Source organism: Eptatretus burgeri, chromosome 14 (genome assembly GCF_056783735.1).
Source record: "Eptatretus burgeri isolate ZD-2024b chromosome 14, Ebu_testis_v1, whole genome shotgun sequence".
NCBI lineage: Eukaryota > Metazoa > Chordata > Myxini > Myxiniformes > Myxinidae > Eptatretus > Eptatretus burgeri.
The window spans coordinates 66772770-66788440 of record NC_140974.1 but is presented as its reverse complement, the minus strand read 5'-3'; the positions used below and the strand labels follow the sequence as shown (position 1 = coordinate 66788440).

The window sequence follows — 15671 nt, the reverse complement described above, 5'->3', positions numbered from 1 at the left end:
TGGCCCCACCCTCCGATAATTTTTTTGTCGAATTTACCTCAGAAAGATAAGAAGATATTTTCAGGTCCGCGTTGATGTTCTTGTCAAATGGACGGTTAATGACCCGACTGAGAGACTTGTAGCGAGTGTAGTCGATATTTAAAGCCTCCGTGAGGTGTCAGCGGAGCCCGCAGCCGAAGGGGACCAGCCACAAACGGAGACCGGCCACATCAGGTTGGAATTTATTTTTTCAAACTATCTTTGAAGTCCATTTGTGTAATCGATGTGTTTCTAATAACACGAGTCGCGCGTCCCCAGCGGCTGCCAATCGTTTCCCACACGGCTTCGATCACGTCATGTCGCCCTTCACAAACATATCACATCGGCCCATCCATGTGTAAATCGCAGTGAGGATGAGAAATCCAGTAAAACACAGAAAAACGGACCGTTGACGACGGTTTTATTGTGGTGGTTGTGGTGGTTGTGGTTGTTGTGTTCGTGCACGACAAGACGATATTTTTGTCTTTCTTCAATGTTCTCCATTTGAAACGGTGAGCAACATCACTAAAAACTCCCTCATCGACACTTATCCCAATGTCACGGACGACGCCACAAACAGTTACATCTGCAGAACGCTCTTTCTCACAGCTGAAGCTCGTAAAGAGCAACTTGCGCTCCACAATGTCGCAGGACACGTTGTCACACCGAGTTATCATGGAAATCGAGGTCTCAGGACGAAGTGTGAAGTATGATGAGTGATGACGTCACTGACGACTTTGCATCCAGGAAAAGAAGAACGGTGAAATTGTAAAACATCAATGATTGTTGTGTGCATGAGATGATATTTTGACATTACTACACTGTCACATGACCACAGTCACATGACCACACTGTCACATGACCACACTGTCACATGACCACACTGTCACATGACCACACTGTCACATGACCACACTGTCACATGACCACACTGTCACATGACCACAATGTCACATGACCACAATGTCACATGACCACACTTCCACATGACCACACTTCCACATGACCACACTTCCACATGACCACACTTCCACATGACCACACTTCCACATGACCACACTTCCACATGACCACACTTCCACATGACCACACTTCCACATGACCACGCTTCCACATGACCACACTTCCACATGACCACACTTCCACATGACCACACTTCCACATGACCACACTTCCACATGACCACACTTCCACATTACATTACATTTCCACATTACATTACATTTCCACATAACCACACTGCCATAAGACTACATGACATTTCCACATAACCACACTGCCACATTATATTTCCACCTCACCACATTACCAAAGTGACACCTCGCAGCATTACCAAAGTTCCACCTCACCACATTACCAAACTTCCACCTCACCGCATTACCAAAGTGCCACCTTACCGCATTACCACAGCACCACCTTACCGCATGACCAAAGTGCAACCTCACCGCATTACCATTGTTCCACCTTACCGCATTACCAAAGTGCAACCTCACCGCATTACCAAACTGCAACCTTACCGCATTACCACGCTGCCACCTTACCGCATTACCACACTGCCACCTCACCGCATTACCACACTGCCACCACATTGCATCATCACGCTGCCACCTCACCGCATTACCATGCTTCCACCTCACCCCCATTACCACGCTGCCACCTCACCGCATCACCACACTGCATCACCACGTTGCCACCTCACCGCATTACCACACTGCCCCTCACCACATTTCCACGCTGCCACCTCACCACATTACCACACTGCCACCTCACCACATTACCACGCTGCCACCTCACCGCATTACCACGCTGCCACCTCACCGCATTACCACACTGCCACCTCACCGCATTACCACGCTTCCACCTCATCGCATTACCACGCTGCCCCCTCACCGCATGACCAAACTGCCACCTCACCGCATTACCACGCTGCCACCTCACCGCATTATCACGCTGCCACGTTACCATGCTGCCACCTCACCGCATTACCAAGCTCCCACCTCACCGCAGTACCACACTGCAACCTCATCGCATTACCACACTGCCACCTCACCGCAGTACCACAATGCAACCTCACCGCATTACCACACTGCCACCTCACTGCATTACCACACTGCCACCTCACCGCATTACCAAGCTCCCACCTCACCGCAGTACCACACTGCAACCTCACCGCATTACCACACTGCCACCTCACCGCAGTACCACAATGCAACCTCACCACATTACCACACTGCCACCTCACTGCATTACCACACTTCCACCTTACCGCATTACCACGCTGCCACCTCACCGCATTACCACGTTTCCTCCTCACCGCATTACCAAGCTTCCACCTCACCACATTACCAAACTTCCACCTCACCGCATTACCACGCTTCCACCTCACCGCATTACCACGCTTCCACCTCACCGCATTACCACGCTTCCACCTCACCGCATTACCACGCTTCCACCTCACCGCATTACCACACTGCCACCACATTGCATCATTACGCTGCCACCTCACCGCATTACCATGCTGCCACCTCACCGCATTACCACGCTGCCACCTCACCCCCATTACCACGCTGCCACCTCACCGCATCACCACACTGCCCCCTTACCGCATTACCAAACTGCCACCTCACCGCATCACCACACTGCCCCCTTACCGCATTACCAAACTGCCACCTCACTGCATTACCACGCTGCCACCTCACCGCATTTCCACGCTGCCACCTCACCGCATTTCCACGCTGCCACCTCACCGCATTACCACGCTGCCACCTCACCGCATTACCACGCTGCCACCTCACCGCATTACCACGCTGCCACCTCACCGCATTACCACGCTGCCACCTCACCGCATTACCACGCTGCCACCTCACCGCATTACCACACTGCCACCTCACCCCATTTCCACGCTGCCACCTCCCCACCTTACCACATGACCACATTTCCACACTACTCATGTCCATCTTTGGACGTTCTCCTCCGCTTCCCCTCAGTGAATATCTGAAGAATTTAATGTTCGAGCAGAATTCCCTCCCGACGGGCGATCTTGCTCCAAGAATGCAATGAGTTCTTTGAACCATACCTTTGATTTGGGCGGTGTATAGGTTAAAAAAAAAACCCTGGTTACGTGCACGAAGCAAAAACGTACCTTCTGCTTATCAGGGATGGATCCAGGATTTCTGTGGAGGGGGAGGGCAGAATATGTGGGAAGGCACCTTGGTGCAAAAAGGGCACCTGTATGCACGATTCAGCTCCGATATAAGTCCACAGGTAATTCTCGATACAACGAAACTCAGGGAACCGGCAGAAAAGTTTGAGGTGTTGATGGTTGATTATATCGAGCATATTCTGAAGGAAATCTCCGGGAAGGAGCATTTGAGACTTTGTGGTTTATTCATTAAAACCAGGTTCAGTGTAATGCGGGTTTATAACATTGAGACTGGTATTTAAATACTCGTGTTCCCGCAACTTGAAGGACTCGGCGTCGACAATGTGCCCACACTACCTGCTCAATGAAACACAGTTACTCGGGCTCATTCTTCAAGGACGTTTTGCGGAAACCATATTCACAGTTACCTCTGTGTTCACTTCCATGTCATCGTGGACGTGTAAGAGGGCGAGCCCGTTCATGCGGTGTTCACCCACAGTCGAGCGGACATACGTCTTCAACAGACTCGCCATTTGCTCTTTCGACCTCACAAGATGTCACACCAATTGTGCACAGAATCGTGAAAGCATCTTGTGCATGTTCTCGTAGGCAGCAGCTCTGCTCATCGCTCCAGATGCGGATTTCGGACAACCTCCACCTCGCAACCTCAGCCTGAACTTCAGCCTCTCCTTCCAGATCCTTTTGATATGTTTTGTAGAAATCTTCTGTGCCCTCCTTCCATATATTGACCAAGGGTGTGGCATCTGCTCAGTACGATGGAACAAGGAGAGCCTTCATGGCTGTGCTGGTGAGACATTCAAAGTGGTAGTGCAGTTGTGCGAGAAGATGATCCAGGAACGGTATGGCCTAAACTATTTTGTGGTGGTCCGATGGCGAATCGGCCACGATATTCACCCTCAACGTTTGCCGACTACGGCTTCGTGGCATGGAGGCTTGTACATCCACCTTCGCTGCCTGATTTTCTGCTTTCATGAACCATTCGTTGAATTTCTCATCAATCTCGTTTCGGGCAACACCGACCGTATTGATGACCGTTTTGACCACACCGTAGGCACTGATAACAGCTTGATAATGGGCTTGCAAATTCTGGCTCAGAGTCTTGGTGTCGGCAAGACAAATGCACGCTACCACCATGTCAGTGATGTAACAAGGAAATCCAACACAGGTGGAGGCCATTCAGCCCATCATGCCTGCACGAACACCACACCAACCCATCGACATAATATCCAAGGAAGAAAATGCAGAAAAATGTTTTTAATTAATGAAATGAAAAAAAATTGTTTGTTAGGTTTTTTTGTTGTTGTTTTGTTTTTTTGTAGTTTTTGTATTTTTTGGGTTTGTTTGTTTTTTCCCGCCTTTTCTTCATCTCAGGGGAGGGGTATGGGCTTGGTTAAAACACACATCAACCAGACAACCCCCCTTGACAAGACCCCCACCAACAGCACTCCATACACATGCACACAATCACCCATCAATGCTCAAACTACCTAAAAGTCTTATCATCATCCCCATACCCTTCTATCTCTATAACTTCCAGGTACCCGTCTAATTCTAAATTTAAACTTATCTACTTTTTCTGCTGCCACTACCTTTCCAGGTAGGCCATTCCATGCATTGATTACTCTCTGAGCAAAAGACCCCTACTTTACGACCATCTTAACTCTCCTCTTCTTTACTCTCAGGCTACGGCCCCTAGTCCTGTTACTGTCTACTCTGTTGAATAATTCATCTGCACTTATTTTATCTCTACTTTTCATTATCTTAAACATCTCCATTTATCTCCTCGTAACTGCCTCCTTTCTAGCGTACAAACTCCTGTCTCCTTCAGCCCCTCCTCATAGCTGAGTCGAGCTATACCTTGAATCAATCTAGTCGTCCTGCGCTGAACCCCATCTCTATAGCATGTATGTCCTTCCTGAGTTGTGGTGACCAGAACTGCACACAATATTCTCGATGTGGCCCTCACTAAATTCCTGAACAATGTTAACACCATCTCTTTTGATATATAATTGATCCCCTTCCGAGTACAGCCTAAAACCCCATTTGCTTTACATATAGCCGCGTGGCACTGTGCTGCCTGTTAACTCCCGTATCTATGACCACCACCAGATCCTTCTTCTGTGTGACACGCTCCAAAATTACCCCTTGCATCCTGTAATCTCTATTTGCATTGTTCTAATTTGAACCGAGTTATTGCAGCCCGTAATGGCCCTGCTTGTTTGCACCTGTCACCACTGTCGGTGACATCTGAAGATATGTCTGCGAGAGATTCCTCATTGGCTTCGTAGTTGTCCATGAACTTGGCGATGACATCATGTCATTGGACAATCCTGGTACGTGCACATATCCACGAGTTTATTGTCGTTGCCATATCATTTTACCGTCCATTGCACAAGATTGGAGATTCGTTGCGGTGAATACTTGGAGAAGATCATCACCCCCTCCTCTGAAACATCCATGACGTTTCTGATGAAGACATTTCTCATCAACTTTCCGAAGGCAAGTTTCAAACAATCGCTGTTGCAATGAATATCCTGTGCCAGCTTGTTCTCCTTTGCGATGATAGCAGCTGCTCCGTTCTTGGGTCCCCACATGTTTGATCTCGACATCAACCCAACTCCAACGGACAGCTTGATATGGGACTCTTTATGCCATTGGCAATTGCTTCTCTGTTGGTGCTTCCACTGACGCCAATGAATCCCTTAAAAACTTCACGGATTCTGTCATGATCGTCCACGAAACGGATGATGGCGGTGAGCTGTTCTTTATTCGAGACGACCATTTTCTTGTCAGACGATGACGCGTAAATGCCAGCATCATGGATTTGGTTTACGAGCTTATCAATTTCCCCCATCCATCCGTCTACAAATCGCAAGCAAACCTCGTATTTACCTCAACATATCTGATATTTTGCGGAACTTCGCTGCTTCAGTCTGCAGCTCCAACTCTTTCTTCTTCTTTGACCGTTGATGTCGTGGCATGGTTTCTGACAAAAAAAAACTTCGATGAAATGGTCTTGCTGACAGAAGCTGTAACCGATCTCGAATCAACTGCGACACGTTCAACGCCAAAGAGCACCAATTAAAAAGGAGCAATTTGATTAATCGGTGGGAAGGTGGCAGAAGGCACCTGACGTGTGGCTGGCTGACCAATCATATCGCTTGTTACAGCCGGTAATCCAGTGGAGTGGCCGGTGCGCTAAATTAATTAACTAAATGGTGTCTGAGCCACGGCCACCCACCACCCTCCCTCCCAGATCTGCGCATGCTCATAATTCAAAACACTTCACTGTATTGGAAAACGTGGGGTCAGGAATATTGTGCTGTAAATGGTGAAGACTTGCAATACCCTCTACCACCTGGAGGCGGCGCTCCACGACGCACATTTACATCGCGAATTTGCGTCCCCCTCCCCTCACACCCCCGAGACACTGGCAAAGATAAAAACACCCCTATACATTAATTGGAGTCATGCTGATCCAACGGAGAAACTCTGGATGTAATTGGCACAGAACTGTAGGAGGAGTCGCACGACAAACAAACACACACAAACAAACACACAAACACCAGTCCGTGAGTTGTAGTCAGGATAATCAACCGAAATCATCACGAACAACATTTAAAATTTTATTTTTTTAGCACTTTTCAGAATGATGTGATATTCACTTCATTCTCTTCTCGAGTTATTTATTGCCCTTGACCTCAAATTGCAGGAATTAGTGATTTTTGACTGTTCAGTCTGTATTACATTGCTGCCCAATTTGTTGGTGATCGACAGATCGGGTCATTATTGACAGTCATGTACATAGATATTGTGATGGTTCTGCGAAATCTGTCATCCCCCAAGGCAATGGCACACAACATATAGTGGTGCCTGAGATAGTTATGTCATTATTATTCGTTTCAGATATCCCATTCCTTTTGTGCCAATATGTGTTGTGTGGGATTAAGCAGGTTTTTTCCCCCCATTGTTTTCCTGTCTTGCTTCTCCGCATGAGCCTCTCCTTCACGCCATGCATATCACACAGGCAATTTACATACGCGTGCCAATTCCCATTTGAAACGTGTGCCATTATTCAACGGCCACTAAAGCTTTTATAAAAATCACCACACCATTGAAGCATCATCCAAGCTCTCTATACATTCGCTATTGCCGCCTCAACCACAATCCACAACCACCACCACCAACGAACCACGATGCCATAGACTCAGCTACAAACGCCTCAACCACAGTCACCACCGACGACCACCACTCCCTTTTGGACCAACGGAATGAGGGAGCGTCGCATACCATTACCGACACTCGGACTCGGGACGTTCAGGCAACAAACTCGTCATCAGGAGCAGGAATAACCAAATAGCAAAGATGGAGTCATCAGGAGGAACCTGCATCGGAATCGGGTTTCCGCTGCCGCTGCTCCACCTTCGAAACCATCCAGGCACAGCCAAGTGAGCCTTACACAAAATTTTCTGCAATAATTCACTTCTCCCTCGATGGATGGATTCAAAAAGAGAGAAATAAAGAGTAAAAGAGATGAAAGAAAAAAGCAAGAATTAGAACGAATAAAGAGAAATGTGGAAAGAAGTGTGAAAGGAACAAAGTTGTCGGGGAGTACCCGGATAGATAGATTTCAGCAGTTACTCCCCACGCTCAAACATGGCAACATGTACAAGCTACATGAGGTCTGTCGGTGGGGAAGCATATTAGTCCACACAGCATGAGGATATGGTACAAACATAATGAAACGGAAGACTATATACTGCATTGGGAGTCATCAGAAGGACCCCGAATATTTACATTCCAGGAAAAAAGTAGAATGCTGGGTCATTCTTTCACTGCCTGTGCTATCTGAAATGATGTGGAAGTGAAAGCTCCTTCTGTGTTGTATTTTTCATAAACGTACACCCTGATCACTTTGCCTCATTATATGTTTAATCTATAACCGCTTTAGCAGCATTGTGGAGGCGATGTGACAGTTGCCGCCAATGTTGGACGAGATATTTTTGTTGATTTTTTTTTATTTTTAATGTTGTAAAATATAATATTTTGTTGATGATGATATTCATATTTGTATTTACCAGACAGAGACCATTTAATAAACACAATGGTGAGTGAGCGACTGGACTTGCCGGCAGAACAGTGTCCTGTTTCACAAGGCCACGAAGATGAAAGCTCATCTGATGAAGATGAAGCAAGTCACAGTTCTGGTGGTGATGACACCCAGGGGACCACAGGGTTGTATTGTCAAAGTGTCAATGATGGAAATTTTCAAACCGTTTGTGAGAAAACGAGCAGTTTTTTAAGGAATTTTTTAATCCAGAAATTTAAAACCACAGAAAGCTCCAATATTGATGGTCGGAGTTAAATGTTAATGGAACAAGATGTTTTAGAGCAGAGACATCGAACGTCATCGTCCTGAAATCTTTCCTCTCTTTCCTCGACTGAAATCCTCAGAGGAAAGCCAAAAGGAAATCGACGAGTTGCTTGCCTTGAGACGGCAACAAGCGGCTGCACGCTGGGGATTTGACTTTAAGGTGTGAGCAAGGCCTTCACCACAATAATACTGTTTTGATTTCTGGTCAACTATGTAGGCCTACTTCCTTCTATTTTGTCTCTGCTACTTGATTTGCTTTTCATCCTTCCTGCAACTCTGAAATAACAATGAAATGAAAAAAAATTGTAATGTGAATTTCGTCATCTTTGCAGGCTGGTCGTCCACTGCCTGGTCCCTGGAATTGGGAAGCTGTGCCATCGTGCTCAATTCCATCCTTTTATCACAGCAGATTCATCTCTCCTCCATACATAAATGGTCTGCTGATGTATGTATTTGAACAATCACTGTAAAAATTAAAACTTGCCCATCACAATCATCACTTTTCCTTCATTATCAGTTGAGAATAATTAGAGAATTCATTCCTCTGTTGTTGTTGGTTTGTTTTTAACGCCTTTATTAAGCTTCTGGCAAGTTATGATGGGTTACAAGCCATTCTGAATCACTGTGTGGTTTTGCTCCTGTACATCACTGTGTTTTGTTTTTTGTCATTTCCTTCATAGCGTGGATGATTAGAAAGCACAAAGTGAATTCACAATCGGATGTGCTGGGAAGAACCCGTGCAGCTCAATTCAATTGTGCAGAGTGCAGCACAAGTCGGATGCCATTCGGGATTTATAATGTTGAATTCTCACGTACACGGTCCATTGTGTGTGCTGCTCTTACTCCGTGGAACTGCTCGATGATTTTTTGGTTTGTTTGTTTTGTTTTTGGGTTTTTTTCCCAACTGCTGAGATCAATGAGATTTGTCTCTGGGTAGTTGCTGACTTTCACCATACCCCTATATATTGATGAGTTATGCATGGTGATTCGACAAACCATCTTATATTTTATTTTCATATTATTTTAACAAATTTTTTTTACAAAATAAACAATCTTCTTTTTATTAAAAATAAAAAAAAAACTTGCACATGTTATTTTATGTGTGAAGGACAAATGTGTTGAATGTAAAAGAGATGCTGAACAAGTATTGTAAAAATTATAATTTTTGATTGATTGAGTTTTTTAAAAACTTCATTTATAATTTATTTTAATTTATATGAATTGATTTTTCTTTTATTTTTTTGGTTAATTGTGACTTGTTTTTTGTTTTTTGATTAATTGTGATTTATATATATATATATATATTTTAATTAATTGTGATTATTTTTGTTTTTCGTTAATTGTGATTTTTGTTTTCTTTTTTCGGTGAATTGTGATTTATTTTGGTTAATTCTGATTTATTTTTGTTGAATTGTGATCGGTCTTTTTTGGGGGGTGGGGGTGGTTAATTCTGATATTTGTTTGGTTAATTGTGATTAAAATTTATATTTTATTTTATTTTTGGTGAATTGTGATGTATTTATTTTTTTTGATACTCTGATAATTATTTCCAACATTGCGAGATGGATTAAATCCTTTATTGTTTAAGTCTGTTTGAAATCTCATCTGGCACTACCCTTGTGTGTATTCTTTCCTTGTGAGCCTCCAAGATGATATTTTGATGCAGTTCTACTTGGAACAGCTTTCTTGAGCTGAATACTATGGCATAAGTATTTCTATTGTTTTGGAAAGGAATTTAAAATCAGGTTATTGATGCATTAATTTTTGGTGTTAATTTGTTTTATTTATTGCTTTATTTATTTGTATTTTAAAACATTCATTTATGGAACCTTTTATTTCATCTGTGCACACAAATGTAATTTTGAATCCACTCCTGTCAACTGTGTGTCCCGTGTACACACCTCATTCAGAAACATCTCCTGCCCATCCACCTTTCCTTTTTCTCCTCACTCTCACCCACACTTTCTCTGTTCTCCTTCTTTCTCCACCTTATCATAATTTTATTTTTCCTAATTTCTCTCCCCCTTCCCCACCTAAACATAAATATATAAGTGACCACGCCCATAATTACTCCTGTGCTCTCTGATGGGTTTTAATTTTTTTTTTTTGAAACACATGATGTTCCCGAATATTTTGCAGCATTATTGAATGTATTTTCTTCATGAAAAATTATCTTTTCTCAATGAATACCTTCACATGTATCCTTATGAGTTGCCTGTGGCTAAAATGTCCCTTAGGCCCATGACTGCGATGTACCCCGGTCTATTCCTCTGGTGGAAGATTTTTTTTTAATGTTGTCATATGAAAGTTTGAGGATAGTTCATATCCTTTTCATAACACTGTGGATATTTGCTTTTGAATGTTTGTCTTTTCTTTTGTGAAATGTGACTTCAAATTCTTACTCATGTTATGGGTATTTGTTACTCAAGTTTGTCATTGAAATGTTTTGGAAAAAGTGGAATACCAGGCATTTGTTTAATGTTGCATCATCATGAGTTGTATTATTTTGCTGTTTGTTTTTGCAAAAACACTTTTCTGCTTGGAGTTGGTGTTTCTTTTTGTAAACATGACTGCTAATTCGAATGGCTCTGTTTATTGACATGCATTGGCATAACTTATGATTACTGTATCACAGTGCAAATACATTTGAGATGCCTGAAAATCTCTTATCTATTTTCTTTTATGATTCGTTTTTCTTGACAAGATTGAGACTCACGGAAGAATGAGATGAGAGAGGGTATGGATTGACAGTGAGAGAGTGTGACAGCAATTATATACAATAAGCAAGTGAATTAACAAACAGTTAAAGAGACAGAGGTGAGGAGTAAACATTGTAACCTGGATGTAACACTGTTGGGTTAATGGCAGGAGAAGAGATTGTGGGTATGGATGCGGGATGATACGAGGTGTTGGTGCATCACCTTCATGAAGCCCTTGAGGGAAGAGTGGAATAGAACAGCCTCTGTAAGGCAGTTCCACAAACGGGAGAAAAAAAAGGAGCAAAAAGTGGAGATGGGCAATGAGCCTGGTTGTCGGAGTTGAATCGGAACTGGGTTTCTGAAAGAACAAGGACATCCTTAACTTGCCAAGAAAGGGTTGGAGGGCTAAAAGAGAGCAGGAGTCGTGAGTGGAGGAAAGTTGGGAGAAAAGCAGGCCACCGAACTGCCTATGATGTGAGAGAAACAGACCTTGTGTTTCAACCACATCATGGGATATTCCAAAAATATTTAGAACCTTCGTTTTCTTCAAATTCCAGGAGAAATATTTGATGCTGAAGTATCAGCCAATAGTGGAGGGCAGTACTCCATTGATCTCAGACATAGCTCCTGTAGGCAGTGCGGCCTATTTTTCATGGAATGACAAAGGATTCCCAGTCTACAACTGGCTTTGGAGACCAACTTTGTGAAGTGATTAGACCAGGTCTGATCAAATTTCAGGTTTTGTTGCATCATCCCAAATAATTTTGATAGCATCATGTATACAACAAACCCTTAACTTTCGCAGTGGTTACACTCTGAGACAATAGAGATATTCAAAACTGCGATAGGTTACTGGTTACTGGGCTTCCAGAAAATATATAGGAAGGTGGGCGGCAGCCAAAAATATACGCGAAAAATTGAAATAAACATGTAAAATAAACATCGGCTTAATGATGCAGGAGGATGAAGTCTCTTGCTGTGATGGAGCAGATGAAATATTCAAAAGTGATTAAACTTCTCCCTTTGCCTCCACCATTCCTTCCCTTTTAATTTCATATAATTTTCCTTTGTAATCTGTCAGCTGTGTCTCTTTTAGAAATTGTTCTGCAGTTCCATGAATACACATAATTTAAATTAAAAGAATCACTTTTGTGTATCGTTTTACATTTCGGTGACATTTCATTATTAACAGTGCACAAAAATGCAACAAAAGGCTCATGTTGTGAGATAACCATCACAACTCAGCTCAAAAACCATGATTGCTCGAAATTAAGCCTCGAAATAACAAGATTGGTACATGTAAAGGTTGTCTGTGATTGGTCAAAATCTTGATACTCAAACCAATGATATTTAAGAGTTCTTGCATATGGCAGCTTGGCTGCCAGGTAGCTGTCATTTTGTTGGGGCACGGCTGTGCCGCTGATGCTGTGCTCCCAATACCAGTACACTGGTACTCATTTCACTTATCTCAGAAGGATAGCAGGCTGAGTCAACCCCACCTGGTGTTAATTCAGCAGCCAATCGGGCTTGAACTCAGGACCCGAAGATCCAAAGTCAGCCACCATAACCACTAAGCCAACACCAGGCTTTCATTTCAGGGTTTACTGTATTAGAAGCAACAAAACGGTGATTAACACTCTCTATAACTCGTACCCTAAACCGAAACGGAAATTTCTTCATCGTATGATAAAAGACTGCTTCTTCAATCGGAAGGCCACTTCATGCGTGGCTCGGAGTTCAATAGCAATGATTGATGCTGATTGGTTGATCATCTGGAGATACGATGATAGAAAAACAAATTAGTCAAGATCATATTTTCTGGGCATCAATGGATCAAAGCATTCCTTTGCATGATATCTGTCAGTCAGCTTTCCAGACTAGTTAGGCCTGCTCCTAAATCGCTAGTTTACTCTGAATGTACATAAGTTTTTGCCGGCATTGAAGCAACATGTTATGCTTTTAGTTGATCTCTACAAATGATGGTGCTGGTCAGCTTAAAATAAGAGTTTTACCCTCTGATATGGGCTGCTTGATTTGGATGTTTGGTCAAATGGTTAAAGACTTTCTCCACTGACTAGTGTGAGTATGGTTCCCACGGTTGCTCATTCTCATCAAATCGCAGTTTGCAAATGTGAAGAATACACCAAACACCACACAAAATCGTTGAGGGAGGCCTTTGTTCTGCAGTTGACCGAAGGAGCCTGGTTTATTTATTTATTTAAATTGTACTCCTCGGTCTACGATACTTAAAGACCATTCATGAGTTCTTATCAAAGATGTTTATGGGCACCATGACAATTCAAAACGGGAAAAGTGTTAATTCTGGTGGCTACTCTTAGAGAACCCTTATTCTGGACATTTCCATCTGTCTGTATGTCCGCGAAACTTTCGTCAAGCCTAGGGGCTAAACCACTCAACTGATTCCAATGAAATTTGGTAGGTAGGCCCAATATTTCTGGGAATCGTGTGCTTTCGAATGTGGGACCCCGGGCCCGAGCAATGGCATAGCAACGGCCCTTTGAAGTGGTCAAAAAATCGAAAAAAATAAAAATAAAATAAATCGAAAAATCGAAGCTTAGAGTTCTGTGTGCAATCTATCTTGCTCCCTTCATGCCAATTTGCAGCCCGAACAAAAAATATTTGGAGGAGATAGGTTTTGGGCGAGTACATGTCGAACATTTCAGAAACGGTTAATTGCGAATATCTAAGAGAACGAGTCTGATATTGATGAAACTAGGGTGAAATGTGTACAATGTGGCGAGCATGTGCACAAAAATGAATTTTTGCTATGCACACCTCCGTTGCTTAGCAACAGCTAAAATACTTTATCGTACATCGTACACTTATTGTGGACTTTACAAAAAAAATCAATACCTCCGAAACTGGACCTCCGAGGGACCTGTTTTTTTTGTGCCCAAGGAGAATGTCTTACAGCATCATATAAAAAAATAAAATCTTTAGCGAATAGATAAATGGAATTACCAGGGCTGCCATTTGTTAGAGTCTCTTTGGAAACATACCTGAAATTTCACAAGGCAGGTTTCTGGGCGCAAACTAAGAGGGCTGTGATAATCATATTTATTGTGCTAAATTGATTGATAGCATGTACATGAATACCGTATCGGCTAGTCGCGTCAGCCAGCTTTCCATCTCGAGCGAGCAGCCATGTCTCCTACCGGCTTGTCTGGTTGTCAACTGTTTTTGATGGGTCATGGCATGACGTTTAATTGTGACATCACGGGTTGAAAATTGTCATTTTGCTCATCAATTGTTATGTTTCTTGTTCCTCAAAAAGTTTTAGTGACCTCATGTTTGGTTTTAAGCCTGGTGTTTGCTTAGTGGTTTAAGGTGGCTGGCTTGGGACCTTCGGGTCCTGAGTTCAAACCCCCTATTCTCTATTGAATTAACATCAGGTGGGGTTGACAGCCTATTGTCCTCCTGAGGTTGGTGAAATGAGCACCAGTGTATTGGGGTAATAACCATTTACGGTAACCTGTGTTGGAGTGGTGACCTGTCCAAGACTGCACTCCTTGGCAGCCTGATGTGCCTTCATGGCATGAAAGGAATGGTGTTGTTCACTGCTTCTTCCCAAATCCATTTCCAGGGAGTGCATGATATCATCACTGATTGCGGAAGGGAGTATTCAGTTTTTACTCCATTTGTTTGTTTCCTTTCTTGTTTGTCCGGGTAATATCTCGACCATCCATTAAGCTAAGAAGCTGAAATTTGGGGACAAAAGTGCAGATGTGCTTTGGCCAAAACAGCATTTTAAAAATTATTTTGTTTATCAATTAATTGATTAATTTATTATTATCGATTAATAATTACTTATTTATTTTCTTTCTCATCTGGGCAATATCTCAGGCACCTTTTGAGCTATGAAGCTGATATTTGGACACAACAGTGAACACAATATTTGGCTATGAAGGGTATTTTTGATTTATTGATGAATTAATTAATTAATTGATTCATAATTTTCTTTCTTGTTTGTCCGGGCGATATCTCAGCCATCCTTTGAGCTCGGAAGCTGAAATTTTGGGGACAAAAGTGAAGATATGCTTTGGCAAAGTATTAAAAAACAATTTTGATTAATGACTTCATTGAGAATTACTTATTTATTTTGTTTCTCAGCTGGACAATATCTCAAGCACCTTTTTAGCTCGGAAGCCGATATTTGAAGAAATATATATATATATATATATTTTTTAAATCGTGTTCGGATCTTCACCAAAATCGAATCAATTCGTCGTGTCACACACCAAGCTTGTTGCTTGGTGCACCGCGGGCGTGATGGGCCGAATGGCCTCCTCCTCCTCCTCCTCCTCCTCCTCCTCATACTACTACTACTACTACTACTACTACTACTACTACTACTACTACTACTACTACTACTACTACTACTACTACTACTACTACT

The 15671-nt window shown here is 42.9% G+C and overlaps 1 protein-coding gene across 4 annotated transcripts; it reads left to right on the top strand.

Moving 5' to 3' along the window:
* LOC147013507 (uncharacterized) lies at positions 1–11217 on the top strand. Of its 4 annotated transcripts, none has more exons than XM_085855355.1 (5): positions 1–213; positions 8267–8388; positions 8636–8715; positions 8888–9000; positions 9236–11217. In XM_085855355.1, the coding sequence occupies exons 2-5, from the start codon at positions 8286–8288 to the stop codon at positions 9246–9248; spliced, it is 309 nt and encodes a 102-aa protein (XP_085711481.1). In that variant the 5' UTR covers positions 1–213; positions 8267–8285; the 3' UTR covers positions 9249–11217. The 4 variants fall into 4 exon arrangements, with proteins under 4 accessions (XP_085711481.1, XP_085711479.1, XP_085711480.1 ...); XM_085855353.1 differs by having other exon boundaries at positions 5–213; positions 8267–8391; XM_085855354.1 differs by having other exon boundaries at positions 8–213; positions 8263–8388.
* Positions 11218–15671: the final 4454 nt, after the last annotated feature.